The sequence below is a fragment of the Botrytis porri genome (assembly GCF_014898465.1).
Source record: "Botrytis porri strain MUCL 3234 chromosome Unknown BPOR_012, whole genome shotgun sequence".
In the NCBI taxonomy this organism is placed as follows: Eukaryota; Fungi; Ascomycota; class Leotiomycetes; order Helotiales; family Sclerotiniaceae; genus Botrytis; species Botrytis porri.
The window spans coordinates 666,206-692,052 of NW_024066086.1; the positions used below are offsets into that span (position 1 = coordinate 666,206).

Consider the following 25,847-nt stretch of genomic DNA (forward strand, 5'->3'; position numbering starts at 1 on the left):
AAACTGTATAATTCAAATATATTTTTATTTCGCAAGATAATGTCTAAGGGTATATCGAATATATCGAATTGTGAACTCGTGGAAAATAATCATCATGATGATGTTTGCAATTCTCTTCTCTTGACAACATCCTCAACAACCTGTTCTAACCACCACGCATGAATTCTCGCATCACCTGTTAGTTCTGGATGGAAAGATGTTCCAAATACATTTGCTTGACGAACGGCTACTATATCTCCTGCTTCACTATTGAGTGATTCTTGAATTTCTGGGATGGAATGGGTTGTGCGACCGGGAAGTGTGGCGAGAATCTCCACGGGAGCGGAAAGGATAGTATCAGGGTTAGGGTTAGATTTTGAGTCGATTGGTTGAGAAGGTGCGATGACTGTGGATTCTAGTGTAGATTCTGAAATTTGAGCGCCAGGAGCGTGGGGGAGGAGTTTCTCCACGATAGGGGCTCGGATGAATATTGCGGAGAAAGGAGCAGGTTTTCCTTCCTCTGGAGTAGAAAGAGGGGTAGAAGTAGGATCCGGGTTGGGCTCCGAGGAACTCGGACTTAGAGATGAGAGAAATGGCAAATCTAAATTGGCCGAGAAAGATTCTACTTGTCGACCAAAATGATTTCTATTCACTCGGACATCAAGACCACCAATCAACTCCTGGCCACCTGCTTTGGTACGGTTTGCAGACTCGGCAAGTAGAATAAGGCCTGCACAAGTTCCCCAAGTAGGATAGCGATGATATCTATGGGGTTGTTAGAATGAATACTGGATGAAGGGGGAAATGTTATATGGATGACTCACTTGACATAGGCTCTCAAAGGTTCCAGAAGACCTGATCTTTGAGCAACAAGTGAAATGGCAGTACTTTCACCACCAGGTATGATGAGTGCATCACATGAATTAAGTTCGGCTTCATTTCGTACTTCTATGAACTTGTATTCAACAAAAAGGTCTCCTTTTGGCGATTTTGGTGTAGATTCCAATGTGGTTTGGGATTTAGTGGCGAGGATTTCACTGGCGGAACGAAGACATTGAATATGTTCATTAAAAGCACCTTGAAGAGCTAAAACTCCAACGGTGATCTTCAAACATCGTGAATCTGCCATATTAAGCATTGACGGCGAAACAATAGTTCAACGGGGAAGATATGAATAAAATGATAGAAAATATATTCTTCACGTGATTTTGATATATTCTCGGAATAGAAGGAAATATCTAATGCCAAGCAAACGATAAACTCAACCGATTGCCGAAGAATATCCTTGTAATTTTACCCCAAAGAACTAGGATAGTGAAGTCACCCGAACAACCTTATTTATCATTTAAACCAATCAAAATAGAATTATATAAACCAATGAAAATTAATCCTCAACCATTTCTTATGCGCTCAAGGATCTCAAGATTTATTATTAAGCTTCACTCGTCGTTCTTTCCCCTCCTCCTCAATCTCTTGAACCTACAAAGAATTATATTGGTTGATTATTATCTTATGTCACTCTCTTTCCCTCCTTGAGAGGGTCATTTGAACATTCGATTAATTAATTAATCATCCATCCAATCATTCAATTCAAAGGGTTTATTAATTTGTGCAAGATTAGCATAAACAAGTCGAGCTCGAGCTCTCAGTCTTATTTTACATCCATCTATTTAGGTCCATACTTCTCAAGATGTTCGCTCTTCTTTCTTACGCTACAAATCTTTCAATAATCTATACCGTCCTCACTCTATCTCTCTACATGCTCTCTCCTATTCTTCCTCTCGCGGGTTTCTTCGCTCGTCTCCTCGCCGGTTACATTTCCCTCGTCCTTTGCGCTTGCTATGGAGTCTTCATATCTATTCTCCTACGTCTCATAGGAAACTATCGCATATCGCAATGGGCAGTCGCTCGCGCATTCAAATGGACAATGTGGTTAACTACTGGCGTAACATTTGTCGTCGAAGATCCGCACAACTATCTCGGTACAACACGTCCTGCAGTCTTGATAGGAAATCACCAAACCGAACTCGATGTACTTATGTTGGGCTGTGTATTTCCTCGATACTGTTCCGTTACTGCGAAGAAGAGTTTAAAGAATGTGCCATTCCTAGGCTGGTTTATGAGTTTGAGTGGAACGGTATTTATTGATCGGGGTAATGCGAAAGACGCGCGACAGGCTATGGCGGGAGCAGCAAAGGAAATCAGGGAGGAAAAACAAAATGTTTATATGTTTCCAGAGGGAACAAGAAGTTATGCCAAGGATCCAACATTATTGCCTTTTAAGAAAGGAGCTTTTCATTTGGCGGTTCAAGCGGGTGTGCCGATTATACCGGTCGTGGTCGCTTGTTACAGTAATGTTTTGCACGTCCAGAGCTGGCACTTTAAATCGGGGAGGATACCGGTTAAAGGTAGGTTTTCTAAGCTGCATTCGAAGTTTTAAAGACGAAGCTAATTTGGGAAAAATGTAGTTTTGAAACCAATCGAGACGAAAGACCTTACTTCTGCGGATGTCGAAGATCTGGCGAGAGATACGAGGGAATTGATGTTGAGAGAGTTGGTAGCTTTGACTTCGAAGACGGAGGGAAAGCCAATAGCTATGCCGGCACAAAATGCGGATGGAGTTGTGAAAGCTAGTGGAAGGGAACCACAAGTGGAACATCACATACTATGAGAACTTGTAAGCTGTGAAGGAGGAAGTCGTTCCTTACAGATCGAGGGATAGGTACAGGACAGGACAAATCTCCGCGTGGGAGAGAGGTGGCACACGAAAAATGGGCGGGTTGTACGAAACGGATCACAAAAGGAAAGATGGGGAGAGGAAACAAATCATGGAACATGAGATATGACATTCAGCAGGCGAAAACATTTTCTCTTGCATGAGTTTGGAGTACATGGACATGGAATATCAATGCGTATGCGGAGATTTGAAATTCAGATAGTAATAGATACCCGGTAGAATTGGAATTTAATCTGAAGGACAAAATGGATATTATTATGAAATTCTACGCTGTAAAGGAATTTGGATCATGCGTGGCCTAGAACTTAAGTCAAAATCTGGGTGGGAGTTCCAGTTTGATAATCAATATCCAAAGCGCCCCGGCTTTTTTGTTCTTTTCTCGCCTGGTAGGTCTTTTTTTCTAGTCTTCCGCCTTCTCTAAGTTGTCCCTCGTCTTCGGTAGACGTTTCTTACTACTTCTGAAGACCGGTTCTTTTCTCGGATGATTTGGAAATATAGAGGCTACTATTCCGTGCCCTTTGCTAGATACTAGGTAGTCTTTGCGGTTTGATAGGGGTGATTCGTGTGAGATGGATGAAGAGTTCTGTATCTGGAAGCTAACTTGTCACTTTGACTTGAGCCCAAGCACGCCATTAGAAATGGAAGGGAGGGAGGGGAAGAGAAACGAGGAAACATAGAGGGGTATAGGGGAGACGGCAGGATAGTGATGATGTGGAAAGGCAAGGAAAACAAGTTCGAGGTGAGAAAGCCTTGGGAATTCCGTAAATTGCAGGTCCTGTTACCTGGTATTCTGAACTAGATTTGGAGATTTTCGATGGGATTCTAGGTGTGTTGTCACAGTTAGATGGGTTACCCTGTAATTAGATTGATATTAGCTGCTCCCCGGAGGGATATTTACTGTTGAATGCGAGTTTGAATTTGAAACTAAACGTGTTGTTGATGAATATGAAGAGAAATGGTATTGTGATGATTATTGCCAAAGAAAGAATGTTGAATGTATGGAACTCGAAGATATCACAGGTGTGAAGGAGTGCTAACAAGAACGATTGATTGATACACATACAATGAAAAAACGTGATGCTCTCATAATGTGACCTAATCAACCTCACCTTGCAAAGGGTGAACTTCGGGAGTCGGAATTTGTTAATCCCGGTACAGTATCTTTTACCATCTATTAACCTTCTCCCCTCCATCAACTTTACACAGAGTGGAATCATAGACCAACTTTCACAGAAACACATCTTTGATATAAAAGAGTTGTTCTTGTGGTGCCCGATCATGCTCCTTCATCATGTGTCAATGAATCAGGTTTGCAGATTGGGTTTTGATCACTTTTGACTTGGAGAGGGATGCTTTGATGCTTTGTTGGAAGGATTGCTTCATTTTATGACGTGGAGTTATTCTTTGAGGGGGTAATTGCTGAGTACCCATACCTAGGTACTTGTGGGAAACTTACCATGCCAACTTTTTCGACACTTCGAAAGAAACACCATGGATACTATCACTATTGAAGATGTGTTATTATACAAAGCCACTTGGCCTTGCGAAGAGATACCGAAGCAAATACCGATGAAGGATTGGGATATAAGTGTTCTGGCTAGCGACTCTACCTTTTGGGAGTAGTCAATTAGTGGAGTGAAAGTTTAGAGAAGGTGAAAGAAGGAGGAACTTAGCTCCATTAGTATTTGGAAACCGCGCTTTACTTTGCTTCCACGTCGAGGGGTATGTTGCGCCCTTGGCTTGATTTGTTCACGCACAGTTGCAATGTATTTGCGAGAAAAAAATATGAGTATATGTTAGCGCATTCTCAGATATGGTTTTTGGAGTTCTTGGATGTTTGAGTTTGATGGTGGAAGATGGGATGCGGAAGTGATTTGTGTGCTGATTGCATGTTGGATCGCAAGAGACTACTCAGCGTCACCTTCATTACTGCTACCAAGAAGTGTTCTCTCAAGGTTGTCAAGAAAATGTTTATTGCAATTATGCTGAGCCATGTTTCATTACCTGGTCAGTAAAGTGCTCAAGTGTCTGTTTGCAATTTTGATTGAATTTTCTTAAAAAATATATAGATACATTATCCCTTCCTACATCTCTTCCTCATCTCTCAATTATTTCTTCTCCTATTCATGCATCCGTCCTGTCTGTCCTACGACTAGTTTTGATATTTTTCTGGAAGATGTGTTAACATCTTCGAATGGAATTCTTCGTTGAAATCCATCCTTCCATTGTCTTTCTTCACTTTTTGACCCTCCATCGATGTGAAGTCTCTAATCTTTATGTTCTCTTTGGCCACAAGCCTATCATCACCAATTCTTGTTTGATCAAGATAATCCGAAATCAAGTTTTTCAGAACCTCTTGTTCTTCTCTACGAAACGGTTGGGGGCCTAGAAAATTGATCGCGGGCGGCGGCATATTCGTAAGTGTTAGTGTTTGGAGATTCTTAAACATGGCTAAACTGCCATTCGAGAAAACTCTTGGTATGAGACGAGAACGGTCTGCGTTGCTATTGATACGACGAGAAGCGGCAAGGAGATCGCCATGAGAATTACGAATATCTCGAATTTCCAAGTGACGGATACTCTGCAAGCCTTTACTATGCTTCTCGTTGATTTGATTGTACCACTCAAGGGTAGTTTCCATTCTGTTCTCGGGAGTATCATCTGAGATGGCTACTGCATCTTGTGGACCAAGAGCCAGCTGTCTTGGCTGCGAATACTTCTGCTTGCGCTTGTCATATGTTACTTGGCTCTGGTATATGTATCTTGATCCCCTTCGAAATTTCGGCTTGTCCACAATAGTGTAGTAGCGTTGTGTTAACTCGCGGGTTTGACGACAAATACTTAAAGTTATGGGTAGTTCGATTTTATGATCTTCATTCCTAAGATTGCCCGTTGTAACCACAAGACCAAGGTGCTCTGTTTTAGAAGGAAAGCAATATTCCCAGATCATCCACTGCAACTCAGTGGGCAATTTCGGGAATTTGTCGAATGTCGCAAGTTTTACACACAGGTATGGACTCTGGCCGAACCCGGGAGAAGAATTGCATTCCTAGGTAAGATTTAGTAATCGATTCTACCGAAAAAAACTCTATTCAAAGGAAATCAATCTCACCTTAAACATGCAATATACAATATGAAGCTCTAATTGCATACTTGGCAAATTCCATGTCCTGTCAAGAAGATCCTTAATACGCCTAAGAGCATTTCTTCGTTCCTTATTGGAAATATGAGTAGTTTGACGCCTTTCACTAGGTGGCCGAGAATTTGGACCCCAAAAGCTGAAAGATCCGCCGCATGTAGCGCCAGTGAAGATTGGATTTGAAATTCTCGAAACTACCCGCATGATTGAATCTCTTGTGATGGAAGATCTAGGAACATCAACAGTACCGTGATCGATTGTACTTATTATTCCCCCCGGGTGATATTGCCAACTAGGCCGTGTGTCAGGATCAGCAGGTTTGTAACGATCTTCGGCGGAGGTGTTATGTCTTGAGCAAAGTTGATTGCGAAGATCGTTCAACTCCTTTTGTTTTTGTGGATTTCTCGAAAATGCGATGTTGGGGTCCACGTTTGTACTCCAATCAGAGGGGTATTCATCAAAAATGCGCGAAGGAAATTCATTACCGGGATGGTTCCACACTCCCGTGCGGGTTTTGTTGTTAGCCCAGTGTTCAACATATACTTCATCGCCGACTACAGATCGGTAGTAATAATTCTCACAACCTCGGGGGTGATATGCGTAAACCTTATTAGATACGTACTTCTTTTCTTGCTTTTCGTGTTGTGAAATCATGCCAGTAGGCACAAATGTCTCAGCCCATGTAATAGCTGCATCACGAAGTAACTTCTGCTTGTCGGACTCGTCCACTATTGCATTTGATATTTTTCGCGAATTTTCAAAAGCTTCGATCTCCAATGTGGTGTCGATCGAGCATGCTGTAGTAGAGCCATCTCCATGGTATTCAGTGGATGCTCGGCCAGTATATTGTTCACCAGTGTGTTTGTGACCAACGTATGTTTTCTCATATGGCATGGTCTCCATAAAATCAGACATCCAGCCCGACATATTCGGCTCGGTATTGGCCTTGGAATCATTGACAGGAAACATTTCTTCGTAATCTTGGTCCATTTCTGTCATGTGGTTAGAATGCTTCAATAATACATGAGTGGTGCTCAAATTACCTGACTGAGTAGCATATTGCACACTTTCAGGGAGTGATTGGGACGCTATTATCTCGTCCAACGCGCTGGAGGAGCTTCCATTATCTTGAACACGTATCTGTACAAAATCTGAAGGAGATGTCTGACCCGGGTCGTTGCGGGCGACTTGGTGACCGGATGGGGTGATTCTGAAAGAGCTGAAACAAGTTTTTGGATCGGGTGGAGTCGAGTGTGCTGGGGTACGTAACTGGTTATTACGAGTGGAAGCCATGTGCAGGTGTGGGTTGAAAATAGCTAATTGACTTCGTGCTATTCCACTGTTGGGATAGAATGAACTTCCTTGCTTAGTGAAGGTAGGTTGGGTTGGACCAGTGTTGAGTGGTGGGAAAGCGGGTGGTTGACTTGGTGTCATTCTATAGTCGGGACAGAATGAACTTCTTTCTTGGCCATTGAAGATAAGTTGAGCTGAACTTGTGTGGAGTGAAGGGTTGAAACCGGCTGATTGATTTGGTGCCATTCTAGAGTTAGGATAGTACGAGTTTCCTCCTTGGCTAGTAAAGGCACGTTGATTCGAACATGTATTGAGTGGTGGGTTGAAAGCGGGTAGTTGATTTGATGCCATTCTAGCGTTAGGATAAAATGAACTTCTTTCTGGGCCAGCGAAGATAAGTTGAGCTGAATTTGTACTAGGTAGTGGGTTGAAACTGGCTGATTGACTTGGTGCCATTCTAGAGTTAGGAAAGTACGAATTTCCTCCGTGGTTAGTAAAGGCACGTCGAGGTGAGCCTGTACTAAGTGGTGGGTTGGCACGAAGAGAGGTTGACGATGTGAACGTTGGACTTGTGTAGCCATCTATGCCATTGTTAGTACTCTATTAAGACATTGGGTTTCATTTTCATTTATTTACTGAAGAAACTATCACCTGTATATCCATCGGAGCCACCTTGTATACCTGTTTGACCCTCAGTCAAGCCAAAGTTATCTTCAAGATGCGGCGGACGGTCGCCCCAGGCTGCGGTCAAATATGGGGATCGATTGACCCGCAAGTTAGAAGCTGCTGTATTGCCGGTTTGAAGTCGATTATATCCTTCTGCCGTCAAACCCATCGGAAAATTATTCGGAGAGTAATAAGCTGTCGCACTTTGTTGTTGTTGATCATCTATCACGTTAGCACGTTCTATATATTTCACTGCATAAGGTTGTTAACTTACCAAGTTCCATTGGTCTACCATACTCATAATCAGCTGGTTCTGCACCAGGCATTGTTGAGTTCTGATTATCAGGTGGCCTGGAAGGTGGGTTAGATTCCTCCATCTTGTTGTCAAGTTGTTCTTGTATTTTATGAATAGACTTGAATGGGAATTTTGTTGTGTTTTTGATTTGGAAATTTTGGATATTGAGATTGTTTGTGGTGGAGGAATTTCTCGGGAGACTTTGTTTACGCGGGGTATCACATGATGAGGGGATAACAGAGCTCAGGGTGAATTCTAAGCTTTTTGAACTAGCTAGCTGTATTCTCATTTCGTTTGGATTTTGGCGGTCGGTTATTGGCTATGCAGGGGGTTTGTGTAGAGAATGGTGAAATCTACTGAAATCATTGGCTGGAGGGTTTATTTTTAAGGGCTGTGTGAAGTCTGGGCTTGTAAGTGCAAGATTTGTGTTATTTCCTAAGTTTCCGCGAGTGTCTAAGTTATGAACTTCGATATACAGTCTTTTACAGAAGGATTCTTGATGTAAAAAGTACCTATAGTAGTGTGTATTGAAGCCCGGTCTAGTAGAATGGTTTCAGAGTCTCGAAGGATTACCTGCATATCACTATCGGCATGAACACTAGATTTTGCACGCATTTATGGAATATAAACCTTTTGATTGTCTACTTTCTAGCCGTAAACTAGACTATGAGACAATTGGTTGTCTCAATTACTTCTTCCTCCCATTGCCACATCTGCTACGTTCACTAGGGCTTAACTCTGGCAGCTACTCGTAAACGCGGGCATATCCTATGCAATCTTCTCAAACATAAAGAAGTGCTTGCTTTGCACCATTCCTTTCTCTCCAATTATTGCATTTTTCTCCTGCACAAGCCCAAGTTTGCATAACGCCGTTGTTTTCTCGAGTTGATCTACAATCGTATAACACCAGAAGCGCCTCTCCTCCATCAAAAGGGCGATTATTCCTAGCTTTTTGCGAAATGTCAGTCAAAGGAACTCATTGTCAAGGCTAACTAGCCAATCAAGAGTTCTTCGTAAAGCCCTTTGAAGTACTTCTCCTAGATGGCGAGGACAACATGTAGACCAAGACAGAGAGATCTTGACTGTGTATGTATCTCCCCTATAGTTATCGGAGAGATGTGAAATGATACGCACTCTTATTCTACCGATTCATAGCTGGTCTCTGATTCATCCTGTGCTTCAACAGCTTGAGATTTTGAGTTCTCCGGATCGTTTTGTGCCTCTACAGCTTGAGATGTCGACTCCCCTAACAATTGCAAAGCGCTATTGGCAATTGCAGACTGTAATTTCTGCGTCTTCGCTGGTCGTTTGCGACGAATAGACTTATTTACTCTATTCGCAGACCGCGAAGAATTCTTTCGAGTATCAGATTTCTCATTTCTCGCGGGATTTCCTGGAATAGTTAGAAACCTTCAATTTCTATCATCGAAAAGGGTTCAAAGTTTACTAAATGGATTTACAGCCCGAGGAGTTTCCATCTGTGATTGACGGACGCTGGATGCCATTGTGCTTGGTAGATTTGGTGGGAAGTACCTAGCTGATCGAGTGTCGGCTTCTCTGGAGTTGAGGGCTACTCTTGGTTCCGCGAAATTCGAGATAAGCGTCGGGTTGCTATCAAGCTGGAGTGCTTGTCTCGAACTGGTATCTTGTGGAAAGTAAGGCCCATAGTTGATTGTATTGAATGGTTGAGCAGCATCTATAATTAAATCAGAAAGCTGCGTCAGTGGGACAATAATACTCAACTTACCAGATAGGATTTGATCTTGTAAAGTATCCATTTGAGCGCCACCTGAAGTTGGCATGTTTCCTTGTTCGCTGTGGACTATATGCTGGTTTGATTGCATGTTGTCTGGAACATTAGCGATATCTAGGTCTTGTTCGTTGTGGTCTGTATGTTGGTTTGATGGCATATCTCCTAGAACATTAGGGACACTCAAACCTTGAGCGTGGAGGACTTCATCCTGGCTTGATGATATATTGTCTGGAGCATTAGCAGCATTTAGGCCTGTACCTACTAGCCCTGGAACTCTCTGATCACTGATGTAACCAGATACTGTAGTAGGGCTTTGAGTATATCGGACGGCCGATTGATCTGACGCCATGTTGATAGGTTCACCGAGAGAGCGACCAGATCCATCTTCGTCATCATCGTCATCAGACGTTTCCTGAGAATCTTCGTCAGATTCAAGACCGTATGGCGAATCTTCGAAACGATCTGCGATGACGTGTTGAGGAGGCACATAAGCAAGATTATGATTTGACATGCGGTCTCCGTAGCTTTGGACGGCTGGTTGTGTCGGAGCCATATTTCCATAATTCCATAGCATATAGTCGCTGCCTTGAAACCCCTGGTACCCGGGATTGTTTGGGAGAATGCCGTTGTCGTAGTTGGAATAGGGTTGGTAGTTTCTGAGATCTGATTCAATATCTGCAAAGTAGTGTGGAGGATTGACTGACTGAAGTGGGATGTTCTCCATTACTTGATTACCCATGCTTTGTTGATGGTTGTTTGTGGTATTCATCATACCTGTAGTCATATTCGCATCCGTTCGATGAGCTCCCTGACCAAAGGGCTGTAAGTCGTCGTAACGCGGTTGGAAGGAATAAACATCCATAGGCATCATGTTGCGTGAATAGTCGTTGCCTATTATATCATCATTAGGAAGCTTGTGTGGTGTAAGAGAGGTATTCATCTTACTATTTTGAAGTGCGGTCATGTTGTACGGGTCGTCTACACGATTATTTCCATCATGGAAATCTTGGTGTGCATTATCTCCCAAATTCGGAATCGGTGGGTACTCGCCCATGTTGTGGAGAATATGCTCGTTACGCTGTTGAAGTTCACCAAGAAATGCTTCATAGTCAAAGCCAGCTAGTGCTTGATTTGGCGGCGCATTCGAAATTTCTGGGTCTGGGTGTTGATTATTTTCTACTTTGTTGGTTAGCATGCATTGTGTTTACTCTATGAATGTATCATCTTACCAGTGAAACCTGCACCAGCTCGCATATTTTCTTGGGTGATTGGAGCAGCAAACACATCATGTGGTGAGTTTTGTGGACGGGAGCCAACTGAAGGGCTACTTAAGATAACTCCGTCGTCCAGGCCATATTGATTTCCAGAAGGTGGACTATTTGGCACATTGTTGGATGGTGACATAGGTTGATTGCTAAATTCGCCGGTGCCTTGCATCCAGCGATCAACGCGGTCTGGGGATCTGATCAGAGTGCGACAGTTGGCTAGCTGGGGCTGTGGTATTGGGGGTGGGGAACTCATGTTGAACGTCGATAGATGTTGGAGTTTGATGTTGAGGTTGATTTGATGTTGTGTTGTGTTATGTTGTATGAAGCTCTGCTATTTTTGATAATCAACGTTGTTCTTTTGCGGAAGATTACACGTACGAAATGCCACGAATTTGCGGATATGAATTAGCGTTTGTTTATACAGTCGCGTATTTTACCCTATTTTAACAAATTACTTACTTTAGATAGGAATTAGATAAGCTATGTTTGTTGCGCTAATGAAAGGGTGATGTCATGGAATTAGGGCTAGTTGGGCTATTGAGTTTATGGCCCATGCTAGAAAGGGTTATTTTAAGCTAGTAATTTGAGAGGAAAATTAGACAGGGAGGGACTTTTAGGAAAATCGATACGGCTTCGTATTGTTTAAGATGATATGGAACAATCTAGGTGTCATGAATAGATAGTCAATTTTGCATAGTCAATTCCTTTTGAAACGGTGGGGTTCTTCTGTTTATTTACAGCTTTCTAATTCTGATGGTCTAAAAGATTCCAAATAATTTCCACTATCTCATTAGCGTGGCTATCTAGTGAGCACTTATCTCAGAACGCTAGTTAAATATGGTCAATACATGTAAACAATTCTACTACCATACAGATCCTCAGATTCCGCTACGTGATAGAGCACAGATTACTTCATTACCTGTCTTATTTCGATCAAAGAAGTAATTATCCAGTTGTCTGCTTCATTTCCGATTGTGTCTCTTTCATTCATCCACTTCATCCACTATGGAGAGGACACGAATGCTCTCCTTTCCCCTCCCGTTAGGCCACTCATCAAAGAGTCCCATTCATTGTTGAGTACTAATCAGACAAATCGAATCAACGGATTAAATAATACCATCTAACCATGCAAAACTTAGCATTTCCGAGTTGCGCCTCGTATGAATTCCTCTCAAGCCCTTACATCTAAACATGACAGTGTAGATACAAAGAGTAGAGTCCCTATAAGCCCCCTGCCCGCTCTCTCTCCTTAATATCCAAGAGCCTCAAATCATGCAATCAATTATTACATGCGAGTTGCTTTGGTGCCCTTGTGCCTGAGAGTGCAGATAGAAAGAAAAGACTTATTTCTGAGGCCCATGATTGTCCAAATTTATACTATACTACCACTCTCATATCCTTATCCCCATACAATCTCACTATACAACTATACGATAAAATATTACCACATGACAATACAACCATACAAAACCCAGCACATCACCCCTACGCCCCACACCCTCACACCACACAAAGTCCCTCCCGCAATCCACAACACGACCTGGAGGAGTGCTGTTATTTCCCGCAGATTCTAAAATATCAACATCGAGATAAGCATGCAGATCTCGCCCCAACCGTATCACATCCCTCTGTGAGTCTGTAATAGCCCTTTGTTATATTCATACCATACCGCTCTATCCCCTCTCCCCTCTCCCGTCTTCCGCTTGTCCTTTCCTCTGTTCCCCTTCCCGAGCCTAAATTAGCCCAACCATAACAGTATACAATGCCCATCTCCATCCATCTTTCCCCCTTTCCCACACCATTTCTCTTCATCAACCCATCCCTCCAACCCCTCTCCCCCCTCCTCTTAAGGAGGTCTGAACCAGCAGCTACATCCATCGTCGATCAATTATAAACCACCAGTCATCAACCATCATATTCCTTCTCATCCTCACATCATACTCCTCTACACCTTTAACTTACACTACACTCCGCCACACAACACAACACCGCACTCCACTCACTATATTTCCCTTCTTACCTCACCTCGTCTCATCTAATCCAATCCAATCCACACCTTCGTTCACATCATCTTATCATCAGGCTGTTCACATCCCGAATCACATCCCAAACTTACCCCCGTCTCCATCGCCAAACAACCAGGAGACTTAGGTACCTGCTCGAAGGTGACGGAGAGGGGAGGAGGAAGCATACAGACAATAAAAATGAATATGAATTCATGAACATCCGAATTTCCCGCTAGACGTCTCGCTCTCTACCCCGCCATTCTTTCCCTTAGTCTTCAACTTCGCCTCCTTTCTCTTAGGGTTAACCTTCAAGAAAGCTTTACCCACATATACAGTAATCAAATCCTCGCCTTTCGTCTCCCATCCATAACTGCAGACTTCGGAAGCTCAAAACCCTCAAGAGATACCCACTATGCACGGCTCAAGCCCGAAATTCACACATCAAGCCAAAAAAGATTGTCTAACTCATTGCAATTCATTTAGAGAAGATCGTGGGTATCTACTAGACCAGATTGAACCAAGCCAATCATTGCACAACACAATGCAGCCAACTGTCTATTTACCTTGTCCGATTCCCCCTAGTAATACCGAACCAAATCTTCTTTCAATTCCTCATCTATGCAAGACTGCAAGTAGATCCAGTCCAAAAAGTCCATGTACTTTAGCCTAGACGCATCTATTGCGCTAGTGTATCCGCCAAGATGTGTTTGAATATTCTATCCTTCACACCTTCCTTCAAACCTAATCACGCCATATTTATAACTTTGCATCCAATTCCTCAAACTCACTAATATGCTTGACCGGTTGTGGTCCAGCAGTAACTTGCAACATCGCCTTGAATTGTCGTACATCCGTGATAACATATGGTACAGTACCATTACCTTCAGCCTTGACGGCAATAGCTTCTCCATCTTCAGCATCTTTACGATCCTTATTGATCGCAAGAACAGTTTGGTCTTCTGGTTTTGCTTCTGGCAAAGAAGTTCCTTGAGCAATGAGGTGGATGGAGAGTTTAGAACGAAGTGGAGAAGATGGTAGGATGAATTGATTATAGAATTGAATCATATCTTCTTTGGTGAGTGCTTTGACATTGGCGGCATCATGATGGACTTTGAAATGGGTCAGTACTTCATGTCAAAAGTGTAGAGGGAATAACTTACCAAGTTCAAAATCAAGGTACTCATAATCAATATGAGACCATAAACGATTTGATTCTTGATCCAAGTTCTTCAATTTCTCCAATCTCTTAGTAATCAAACTTCTCTTGTGTCCTTCAAACTCAGAATCTGACATATTCTTGAGAATTTCCAAATATCCAACCAAGAAAGAATCGATTCGTTCTTCAAGATATTGTGGAGTTTTCTCACTTTGGATAATGAATCTATAAGCGATGGTAGTAGTTGTTGTCGAACAACCACTGAATACAACATATCCTAACTGCTCCTTTGTTCTTAATTGATCAAATGCTGGTTCATGAGTCATTTGATCGAGAAGAAGAGTCTTGGCTCGTTGGGGACGAACAGCCTTATCTCCAACAGATAGAACATATTCTATACAGTGATTGACATTGGCCGGATCTTTCAAAGTCTTGTGATAAACGAAATTAGCCCCAGGTGGAAAGACCAAAGATCTACCTATTGGCCATTGAGTTTGTGGTAAGACTCTTGGCTTCAAAATACTTTCAGTTAAATCAGCCAATTTCAAAGCATCCTCCTTGTACAAGTTTCCATGTACAAAAGTTTCAATGTGCATCTGTCTTAACAGATGAGGGTAAAATTGTTGAATATCGTCAACCGTAACATGTGGTAATTCGGCGAGATATTGCTCGTTGATGTAGCCTTTCTCGCTACTGAGCCATCTAATGTAATCACCGACTTGATTGTAAGGTTGTTGAAAGTCCCAGTTCTTCAGGCCTCTTGCCAGTCTCTCCTTGATAATCTCGAAGCGATCTTGTTTGACTTCAAGATCTCTCATGGTAGTCAGGACCTTCTCCAAAAGAACAGGGAGTTTATCATTGTATCCGGAAACACTAATCTCCAAACCCATTGAATGACTTGATACAGAGTATTCAAGTCCTGCAAGCTCAGCATCATAGGCGTATTCCTCTAATGCATCATAGACCAAATCGGTATACATTCTTGCTTTGAGAGAATTTTCTGCAGTGGCCATTGGTAAAGGATTTCTGCATTGGATAAAAAGATTTGCTTTTGGAACCCAGAAAGTATCATCTAAAGACGAATTAGCTATACGTTTTTGGCATGGAGAAGGGAAATTACTAACCTTTCTTAAACCATGTTCTTACCGAGTCATCATTTCTGATCAACTTGGGAGAAATGGCGGGTGTTTTAACCTCCTTCTTTTCAACCTCGAGTTTGGTTGGAATGAACTGATTTGCATGAGGTAAATGCAATTCTGGGAATCGTTCTCCTTCCTTGCTTGTAGCAGCCTTTTTAATCTCTTCCAAGAAATCCGCGGGAATTTTCTCGTACTTGTATTCTGTACCGTACCACTTTTCCTTGGAATCCCAACCACCTGGGAAAGTTTGGGAAGAGATCTGCATACGGAAATTATCAGCTCTTAAGCAATTGAGTCCAGCAGAAATTTTTTCTCCATCAAACTTTCGAAGTCTGCTATGGCCACTGAGTAACCATTCTCGAGGTAATGGTGTTTGCATGACGGCACTGATTTTGCTAGTGAATCTACTAGCTGGAGTCTTTTGCTTGAATTTGAAATCGACGTCGGCTAAGCCCTTTTGCTCATCAAAAATCCATTCTTGTGGTGGTGCGTCCTTGAGTAATGCGATATACTGGAAGAACACTTTGACAACTTCCTTGTAGTTCTTGAGACCATCTTCTGTCAGACGTATTTGACAACTGAACAAACCAGGAGTTCCAGGACATATTGCATAGACACCTAAAAAGAATTAGTATAAATTGGAGGTTTTGAAGGAGGCAAGATTTGTAGAAGTCCTCTGGATCGAATTTAATAAATTCAAACTTACCTGCACTTAAAGCATTTGCCCATCCCTTAGACTTAATATAAGCCATAATACTACCTGGTCCTTCATGTCCAATAAGATGTGTTAAATATCGACTTGGTTGAGATTCGAAAAGAAGTTCTTCATCAATGAATGGAATGGTAATGTCCAAAGTCCGGGAATCCATAACTGGTTTGGCAAAATATTGGGTCGAAAGTTGGTCTGGTCCATAAGGCTGTTCATCCTCCCATCGGTTTTGTGGCAAATCCTTATTTCGTACACCGGCGAAAAGATCTGCCGCCCATGATTCCAACTTATCCAATGGCTCTCTTCCCAGTATGACAAGCTTCATGCGATTTGCAGAATAATGTTTCTCGTGGAATTCCATAAACTTTTCCCGAACATTGATTCCCCGCGATTCTGGTTGTATTTTTAAAACCTCCAAATTTCCTGTCGAGAAGTGGCAGTAAGGATGTTTTGGATTTGACAATGATTTATCCAATTGATGTAATCTCCATTGATCACTCTGTAAGTTCTTCTTGTTCTCCGAATCCACAGCCTTTAATTCCCTGTCCAAAGTCGAATCGAGGAAAAGAGGATCTATGAAGAATTGCGCAAATCGATCGAGAGCACCATACAAAGGCGAATTGGTCGAATCTTTTGAATCACCATCCTCCCCCGATTTCGCAGCAACCTCAAAGTAATAATTTGTAGATGTGGCACCGGTATAAGCATTGGAACTTCCAGAATGTGAAGAAAGGTATTGTGAATAAGCATTTTCAACAGGGTACTACTCAAATTGTTAGTATTATGATCAATTCATGTGGAAGATCCGCGAAAGTGCGCCACCTCTCCAGGAAAAGGGTATACAATACCTTTTTAGTTCCCATGAAAAGTAGATGCTAGAAAGAAGTACATGTCAGCATAATTTTTCTCGGCATTGATATAGTCATATTTACCTCTACAGCATGCGCCATACCAGGGAAATCATCAGGATCACTGAAATTCCCCACATTGACGTCCATGGCTGCTGATGCTTTATCTGTTTCAGCGTCATGAACGAGTAAAACCTCTAGCTGATTGGGAAGCTTAATAACTCGATAAGAACGATCATCTAAGCTGGGGGTTTCAAGGCGATCGGTGAGTCTCTCAACAAGTCTATGATGTACTCTCTGCTCTCTCAAGGGACTGTTGGGGGCGATTGGGCTCTTTGGTTGTGTTAAATTAGACATAGTTGTTGTAAGGGTCGAAGAGGACCTTGCAAAGAATAACGGAAATTTCAAGGATTGTAAAGAAGGAGAATTGGTATTTCGAAGTCTCAACTTCTGCTGATGACTTGCAAGGGATGGATGAGAATACTGGTGTTGTTTAACCCCGCCAAGGTTGATCTTGGATTTCGAACCAGTGAATAATGAATATGGGTCTGAGGTCTGTGCGAAGGTTGATAGGAAGACAGGTTTCTGTGCTTGACCGTCTATCAAGGTTTTGAAGTGAAAGGAGTGGCGGTATCGATTATGAGTTGATGATGTTGGTTGTGGTCGCAGATACTTTATAGAGAATAGGATCGTTGGTCTCGGTGACAATGGAGGAAGAAGGATTTGTTGTCTGTGTAATGTAATTGGATTCGTTGGACTAGATAATCGATGTCGAATTGAGCATTGGGCGGTTCCAGAACAGGTCATTCAGCCAGCCAGGCAAGTAAGACGCGTGGTTGATTTGCCTTTGATTTGATGGAGGAGGTAGGATGACAAGTTGATGGGAGGCAATTGGGATTAACAGGTCGATTTTCGGGAGGATGAATCTCGAAAGAGATTGAGATGCAGGGAGAAGAGAAGAGAAGAGAAGAGAAGAGAGGAGAGGAGAAAGAAGTTATGTAGAAGCCTTTGAACCCTGATGGCGAAACTGTATAATGTCAAGGATAAAGTAAGGGACCTTGGTAAAAGTTAAATGATAAAGAAGGGAGAAAGATCTGAGTCTTTGATGTATGTATGTATGTTATTAGTGTAGTGAACCTTACAACCGGTGAACCTATCGGAAAATGATTAAGTCGACCACCCTACTTTCGGGCTACCCCTGTTTTGGGCCACCCTTTTATACTAAAAATTGCTTTTTTAGTCTATCAATATCTTTATCAATATATAATCTAATTTAATAAAAATTTGAATATATATAATTTAAGTCATTTTAGGCTTATTCTGAAATTTTTAGATTTTTAGGATTTTTCTATATTGAAATCTAAAGCTTCAAAAATATCGATTTTTTAATTTGTATAAGAATTATTTATAAATTTAAAACTTTTATAAAATCTTTAATAACTTTTTAACAACAGTTATTAAAAGAAAACTGTATATCTTTTTGAAAGTTTTAAATTTAAATTTATATAGAAATTAAAAAAAAAATTAAAAAAAATGAATAGATATAGAAATATAATATACAATGAGTTTAGAGTAGTATAAATAATCTCTATAATTTTGAGGGTATTCTTTTAAATATTTATTTACAAGAAGTTTTCTATTTTTTTTAATCTTTTAAAGTAAATATACTATAAACTTATAATAAAACTTTTTAGTTTATTTTTAATAATTTTTATTAAAAAGTTATCAAAGATTTTATAAAAGTTTTAAATTTGTATGTGTTTTCTATATAAATTTAAAAATCGATATTTTAAAGCTTTAGATTTCAATATAGAAAAATCCTAAAAATTTCAAAATTTCAAATTAAATTCAAAACGATTTGAATTATATATATATAAATTTTCAATAAATTCTATTCATAAATAAGAAAATTAAAAATTCCATTTTTAATATAAAAAGTGGTTCAAAAGTACCGAGGCCGATTTGATCGATATGGTCAAAACCCCAAAAATAGATTTCTGCCTGAAGCAAAAAAAATTTCTAAAATTTGTATGGTGTGGCCATAGAAAACTTGGAAAAAATATTTGTACCATAAAGAACGCGATCTCATCGCATATCATTATAAAAACTATATATAATATATCTTTAATTTTTCGAATAATATAATAGCTATAATAATATTATTAAATTATAAAAGTTATTTGAATAATAAAGCTTACTTTTTATCGATTATATAAAGCTTATAAAATTATCTTAATATATTTAATCTTATAATAAATAAATATATTTAATATAAACAAATAATTGAATCAATTTACTTTTAATCGAAAATATTTTATTTAATTTAAAGAAAATTAATAATATTAAATTATATAATCAATATAATAAAATAACATTTAATTTTATTAATCTTTAATATATTAAATTCAAAATATTTATATAATTTATTAAAGTCTATATTCTTTGAATTATTAAAAGTTAATAAAAATCAATATATTAATATTTTATTAACTAAAATATTATTTTATATATATAAATTATCTAAAGTTTTTTGAAAAAAGATTTAATATAAGATTTAATATTAATATAATATAAAAATCTTAATAATATAATAATAAGAATTATAATCTAATTTTAATATTTATTTTTATAAAATTATTTATTCTTTAATAATTTTTCAAAATAATTTTAAATAATATTAGTAATTAATTATATAGAATTTTTAAAAAAAAATTAGACTAGATATAATAAATCAAGAAAGTTTTTCAATTATTTTTATAAAATAAAATAAGAAATAAGGAAATATATTTTTCATTAATATAATAATAAGTGTTTAAAAAAGCTTTTATTATTAATTCTTAATATATTTTCTTAATATATTAATTTCTAATATTGTTTCTAAATTTATAATAATTTTTAATTTCTTTTCTATTTTTAATGACTTTATAAAAAATAAAATAAAATAAGCTTTAATTATAAAAAAGAAATTTATTTCTTTATTTACTTTAAAAACCTTAATATTATATTATTTTTAAAGTATTATATTAAATATTAATATATAATTGATTTTAAATATTTATTAATAAATTAGAAATAATATACTAACATTAACATATTAGAATATCTAAATATATATAAATAGCTTTTATATAATATAATAAGAACTTTATCTTTCTTTTATACTATATATATATTAAAGAATATATTTTAATATATATATATAAATTAGAAATATATATTAGTATCTATATAAATTTCGATTTTAATAAAAACTAATTTATTAACTAATTAAATGTTATTTGATTTAAAAATTTAATATTTTCTATAAATAAATTAAAATTGTTTATATATTTATAAATGTTTTTAGAATTTATAATTTAAAGTATATTAAATAATATAATTTTAAAATAAATATAAAATATTAATATAAATATATTTTATAATTTTAAAAAAATAAAGATTATATTACAAAATAAACTTTTTTTTTATTTAAAAATAAATATATAATAATCTTTTATTATATTCTTAAATATAATTTAATTTCATATTATCTTTTAGAATATTAAATTAACATTAATCTTATTTATATTATTCTTTTAATAAAGACTTTTTATAAAACTTAAATAATAAATATATATTTCTAAAATATTTTATAAATATATTATAATTATTAATTTAAAAGCTCTTTTATTTCTTTATTATTAAATAATAGAATAAAATCACATATAATTATTTTATTTTTAAATATAAAATTATTATAGTTAATTTTGAACTTTTAATTAAATCTTTAAATATTAAAGTATTTATTAATAATATAAATATTATATTATTTATTTTATTATTTGTTTTATTATTTATTATATTATTATATATTTATTATATTATTTATTATTTATTTATTATTTATTATATTATTATTATATTATATATTATTATATTATTTATAAATTGTTCTTTATATTAGGTTATAAAATTTAAGATTGAATTATTATAATTATATAAATAAAATTATTAAAATGAATAAGAAAAAGTTAAAGAAAGTTTAATATTTATAAAGAATAATATATTAGTATTTATAAAGTTTAAAAGGAAGAAGAAAGAGTATTGAATTATAAAAGTGATATAGTAATAAGTGATATTGATTTTCATATATTCCTGAATACTAAATACACTTTTTCATTAGATAGAAATCTATTTTTGGGGTTTTGATCATATCGATCAAATCGGCTCGGTAAAAAGGGGGGGGGGCCTGAAAGTAGGGTACCCGATTTATATAAATAGTAAAACATTCAAAAACATGACGATATTTTTTCCCTCTACAATAACAAACGGGTTGATCCAACAATCTATGGAGTGTTAAGATATAAATAAGATAATATATACCGGGATTGGAGGTAGGTAGGCACGTTGGTGGTCTAGAATACTCAACAAATATAAAGCAACAAATAATATCCATAGTGATTGACTATCATTTGACTCTTTTAACCCCTTTGACTCTTGGGATTTCTGTTCCATCGGAATAAGTCTGATTCTTTGTACGATTCGTGTACTTTGTGTGATCCCTCTCTAATATCTCCCTCTGATTCTCTATGTTTTGTGTGTGCCGTTTCATTTGTTTCAATTTCGTGATTCCTATCACCACTATTGCAATGCAACCCATCCAATCGTCTTACCATGACACAACAACGTCAGCAATTCCCTTGTTCGAATTGGGATTGTGGTTCGCGCTTCAGTCATTTGTGTTTAAGCCATTGCCAGCCCCATCAACTATGAGCATGAGCGATCAATATCAGCCATGGAAGAATCAATGAGTCAACAAGTAGGACCAGCGACATCAGCATCACCATCACCATTACCATCACCATCACCATCACCATCACCATCACCATCACCATCACCATCACCATCACCAAAAACATCATAACATAGCGGTGTCCAGTGGCGGTGAATATAGCTAGGGAGAATCAATCCATTCAAGGGACAATCTCTTCCCTTTTGATGCTACTACTGATTTGAACCCTTGGATCTTTGCTTGCCTCGTCCCAAACCTTCTTCGGATCCTTGTTCTCATCAATTTGCCTTGTTCGCCTTCTTTTCCCCTCCATGCATCAGATCCCTTGAACCCCTCATTTACATCAGACGTAAAAAAGTCCGATTTGATGGTATCCCCTGCCACACCTGAATAGTCGAGTGTATGGACTCAACACCTCGGTATTTGATATACCAGGTGTTAAAAGCATAGGATATCACACCCGAGTCTTATTATAAGAGGTAAAATCTCTGTAATTTAGATTTAGATTTAGATTTAGGTGTGGGTTTAGTACATACTCGAGTATATATCGAGATACATATAAGCTTAGGTATCTAGTAAGTGTAAGTCAGACATCTCTTCGTCCATCTTCACTCAACCAAATATATCAGTAAATTGTAATGTCGCACGCGGTGAAACTACCTACCTATCATAACTGTACCGCTTCGTACATATCAAATAGGAATGCTGCCACCAACCTGGTTTATGGATATCTGAATCCACAAATATACCATACAATGAATATGTTATCATCGTCATACACACAGAGTCTTCCAAATCCCAATTCTACTCGACATACCGGCTTTCCATCCTCGTTCCATCTACCATTCACCGAATATGATTCTTCATCCCATGTACACCCAAGTATCCATATGACATCGAGTCCATCATGTTGTGTAACCAAATGGAATATGGCACCATGCATGAACAGCACTAAAAAGGCAAACCTACCGCGGTATATCATATGCAACATACCGTAACCATACCCATGAGTTAATACCCTTGGGACCTATCAAACCACAAGGCCAATCTGCCGGTAAAATCCAGAACGAGCATAATATATTTGGCTAATTGGAATTGTCCATAAATAAACGAATCATTGATTATTCATTTTCTTCTTCTCTCAATTTTTCTTCGCTGCATCTTTTCAATACATTGCTGTCTGTAACCTTTACATGCATAGGTAGGTATATTTATTGATCACAAAATGCCGAGTTCGAAGACACTCTATATAACATCAAATGGACAAAGAAAAAGGTGTACAACATATACGAGTAAATTAATGATACCCAAGCCAAGTATTGCAGTTCAACGTCCACCAGACTTTTCTTTTTTCTTCGTCCACCCTGACCGTATACCGCCTCAAGATTCTGACTCGTCCTTCTTCTGTCAAATATAATTTCTTCTTCCATATAATCAGACCATTCCCACGAAATCTCCTCGTACAAGATCCACAAGATGACAGAGTCAAATACCTTTCTTCTTCCGGAAGATGACCTCCGCAAATACCAGGTAATCACATAAAAGATTCTAGTGCATCCTTCCATCAATTTAAAGTTCGAGACGGCATCAGATCAAAGACGTGAGTACAAGATTTCTTCGTACCAGATACGACGAGCTAAAAGGATTGGCGGGAGTAACCTTATCATTTCCTTTCCCATTTAAAGTGTCCGGTTTCAGATCTTCAAGTTGGAGAGATCGATCTTGGTATTATTTACATCTGGGAACTGGAAGTGGGACATAGCCGAATCTAGATGAGATGAGATGGCAAGCGGATAAATATCCGCATTAGTCACGCAAGGAGAATTGAGCCTTTCTTCTTGTTCGACGACATTACTCATGAGATATGGTGTATTAGTTACACTCTCACGAATCTTGACATCGGGGGATGAATACTAGGTATGTTGATAAGCCAATTCCTCGCCACCAGCGTTCTTCTAGCGAATGAATATACTTATCGTCCCCGGTCACCCTACGTTCTGCCTCCATCATCAACCTTTAGTAAGAAGGCTGAGTAAATCAAAAGCATCTTTGCCACCATCATATTGCACCATGAGCTGCAGTAGTAAATAATGCAGATCACAAATTACATTATATCTCACATCCCGAGGAACTAGGTACAACCTCCCATGTGAAACAAGGCTCGTTCCAATGTATATCCGTCATGACAGTCACATTTCTGTACGATAGCCTTGGAAAATCCCCAACGTTCGGACGAGCTACCACAATTCCCCCTCCTTGATACGAGTAATGATGAATCATCGTATATTACTTTCACAGTTTCACTCGGCCCCCCTAGACTGCCGCTAAATATCGCTTGTCGTGTACCTCGGTGACTAGATATTTTTTCAAGCTCTTTGATGTGAAGGTAGATACGAATTCGAAGATCTAACTTCGCCATTCTGATCCCCTTTACTCCGCATGAGGGTATCTGCCGAGATGACAAATACTTCATACTTACAATGAATCTTTCGAAATATTGATGAGTACCTCGTCAAGAAGCCAGGTTTATCAGCAATATAACACCCATTGACTATATTTTTTCCACATTATTACAATTTTTCCGAGGAAAATTAGGTCGAAGTCTTCAGAAAAGAGACTCCAACTCTACACTCTGAGCTCAGGCAATCTCCATCTTCTCTAAACCATAGCATCTTCAGGGATATATCGAATATTCAGAACCATCGAAGCGGAAGATTGCCATTCGAATTCCATTATTCTTATCATCTCATCTCCTCTCATCTCCATGCAACGCTCTCCCCATCCGATGTCCATTTCCAACCTCCAATCCCAAAACCAAAAAAGCATTCATTTCCAACCATCCCACCTCCCTCGAATATCCCCAGCCCAAGTCACAGCTAGCGCTTTCCTAGTATCCTCCTCCCCCCTCCCTCCAAGAAACCCTCATCTCACCCCATCTCATAATCTCGATCTAGCCCCAATCTCCCAATCCCACCACACGTCCGACAAAACCGTCACGATAATCTCATGTCTTATTCCATCTATTAATGTAGCACGTAACATCGCATCACACAGGTCCCTATGAAACACACATACTTTGCAATAAAAGACAAAACGTGTTAATGAGACAATGTTCCTCTCGATAATGATATGAGTTTGTAATACTGCTTCATACTTAATTAATACTTGATCTTGAGGTGGGAGCCGGGGGATGAAGAGATGAGGTATGATATTGTATCACATCTCTTTGCGTCTCGGGACGTCTGTTTAGACTTAATAGAGTGGAGCGCATTTATGTAGAAAGTATTTTGCGTTTGCTTCTTTTTCTATCTCCATGCTTATCCTAGAATATCCTGCTAAAATATCCTTTTCCTGTAAGTTACAATATAACCCAATCATTTCTTCTTCATTCTCTATTTTCACGTCGCCACTACATCCTCCCCCTCCACCCCTTCCTCGTCCTATCCTAGATCACCACTTTCTAGATCCCACACATTGTCTCATCAAATCCACATCCTCCACTCCATCCTCCTCTCCATCCTCATCTCCATCCTCATCTCTATCCTCATACCATCTCATCCAACCCTAACCACTAATTATCAAACCCCCAAATCTACCAGTAAAAAACTTCCTCTCACTCACACTCATACCCATACCCATACCTCCACCCATAATCTCACCTCTCATCCCCGATCCCCCACCTCCATATCTCAGAATCCCCTTCCCCCCGCTCCATTCCCTATGTCCTATTCCTATTCCCATTCCTATCTCACCTTCCCCCATCAATATATCAATACACCCACCCTCATCCTCCTCTCTAGTATCTACTATTTACCCTGTATCGTATTTACCAAATTCAAAATCCAAATCCAAATCCCCATAACCACAAAAACACCCTCCAAACACCATGTCCCTTTTATCCTCTACCAGCCTTGAATTTGAATAATGAGATTTCCCAACGAAATATCAACAGCCAACGTTTCAGACAGAAGTAGGTAAACGCTTCATATATTATAAAGTAATTTTAGTATAACTACCTCCCCATATCCGAAGTCAAGATTCTTTACTTGATATTTTCATACTTTATACTCACCGATATGGATATCTGT

At 38.6% G+C, this 25,847-nt stretch overlaps 6 protein-coding genes across 6 annotated transcripts; 1 reads left to right on the plus strand and 5 right to left on the minus strand.

The window, feature by feature from the left end:
* Positions 1-92: 92 nt before the first annotated feature.
* EAF01_008746 (uncharacterized protein) lies at positions 93-1,108 on the minus strand (the record flags this gene model as incomplete). The annotated part of the gene is made up of 2 exons (XM_038917002.1): positions 93-744; positions 804-1,108. 2 exons carry the CDS (start codon positions 1,106-1,108, stop codon positions 93-95), a joined length of 957 nt encoding a protein of 318 aa, XP_038767396.1.
* A 561-nt stretch (positions 1,109-1,669) lies between these two features.
* EAF01_008747 (uncharacterized protein) lies at positions 1,670-2,650 on the plus strand (the record flags this gene model as incomplete). Its single annotated transcript, XM_038917003.1, has 2 exons — positions 1,670-2,387; positions 2,448-2,650. The coding sequence occupies 2 exons, from the start codon at positions 1,670-1,672 to the stop codon at positions 2,648-2,650; spliced, it is 921 nt and encodes a 306-aa protein (XP_038767397.1).
* A 2,218-nt stretch (positions 2,651-4,868) lies between these two features.
* On the minus strand, positions 4,869-8,140 carry EAF01_008748 (uncharacterized protein; the record flags this gene model as incomplete). Its single annotated transcript, XM_038917004.1, has 5 exons — positions 4,869-5,765; positions 5,829-6,847; positions 6,899-7,729; positions 7,785-8,036; positions 8,089-8,140. The coding sequence occupies 5 exons, from the start codon at positions 8,138-8,140 to the stop codon at positions 4,869-4,871; spliced, it is 3,051 nt and encodes a 1,016-aa protein (XP_038767398.1).
* Positions 8,141-9,245: 1,105 nt separating this feature from the next.
* On the minus strand, positions 9,246-11,383 carry EAF01_008749 (uncharacterized protein; the record flags this gene model as incomplete). Its single annotated transcript, XM_038917005.1, has 4 exons — positions 9,246-9,502; positions 9,557-9,805; positions 9,857-11,038; positions 11,092-11,383. The coding sequence occupies 4 exons, from the start codon at positions 11,381-11,383 to the stop codon at positions 9,246-9,248; spliced, it is 1,980 nt and encodes a 659-aa protein (XP_038767399.1).
* Positions 11,384-13,892: 2,509 nt separating this feature from the next.
* EAF01_008750 (uncharacterized protein) lies at positions 13,893-17,345 on the minus strand (the record flags this gene model as incomplete). Its single annotated transcript, XM_038917006.1, has 6 exons — positions 13,893-14,245; positions 14,297-15,364; positions 15,417-16,049; positions 16,138-16,903; positions 16,989-17,015; positions 17,073-17,345. 6 exons carry the CDS (start codon positions 17,343-17,345, stop codon positions 13,893-13,895), a joined length of 3,120 nt encoding a protein of 1,039 aa, XP_038767400.1.
* A 4,434-nt stretch (positions 17,346-21,779) lies between these two features.
* On the minus strand, positions 21,780-22,072 carry EAF01_008751 (uncharacterized protein; the record flags this gene model as incomplete). Its single annotated transcript, XM_038917007.1, is given in 2 exon segments — positions 21,780-21,968; positions 21,986-22,072. 2 exon segments carry the CDS (start codon positions 22,070-22,072, stop codon positions 21,780-21,782), a joined length of 276 nt encoding a protein of 91 aa, XP_038767401.1.
* Between the last annotated feature and the right edge of the window lie 3,775 nt (positions 22,073-25,847).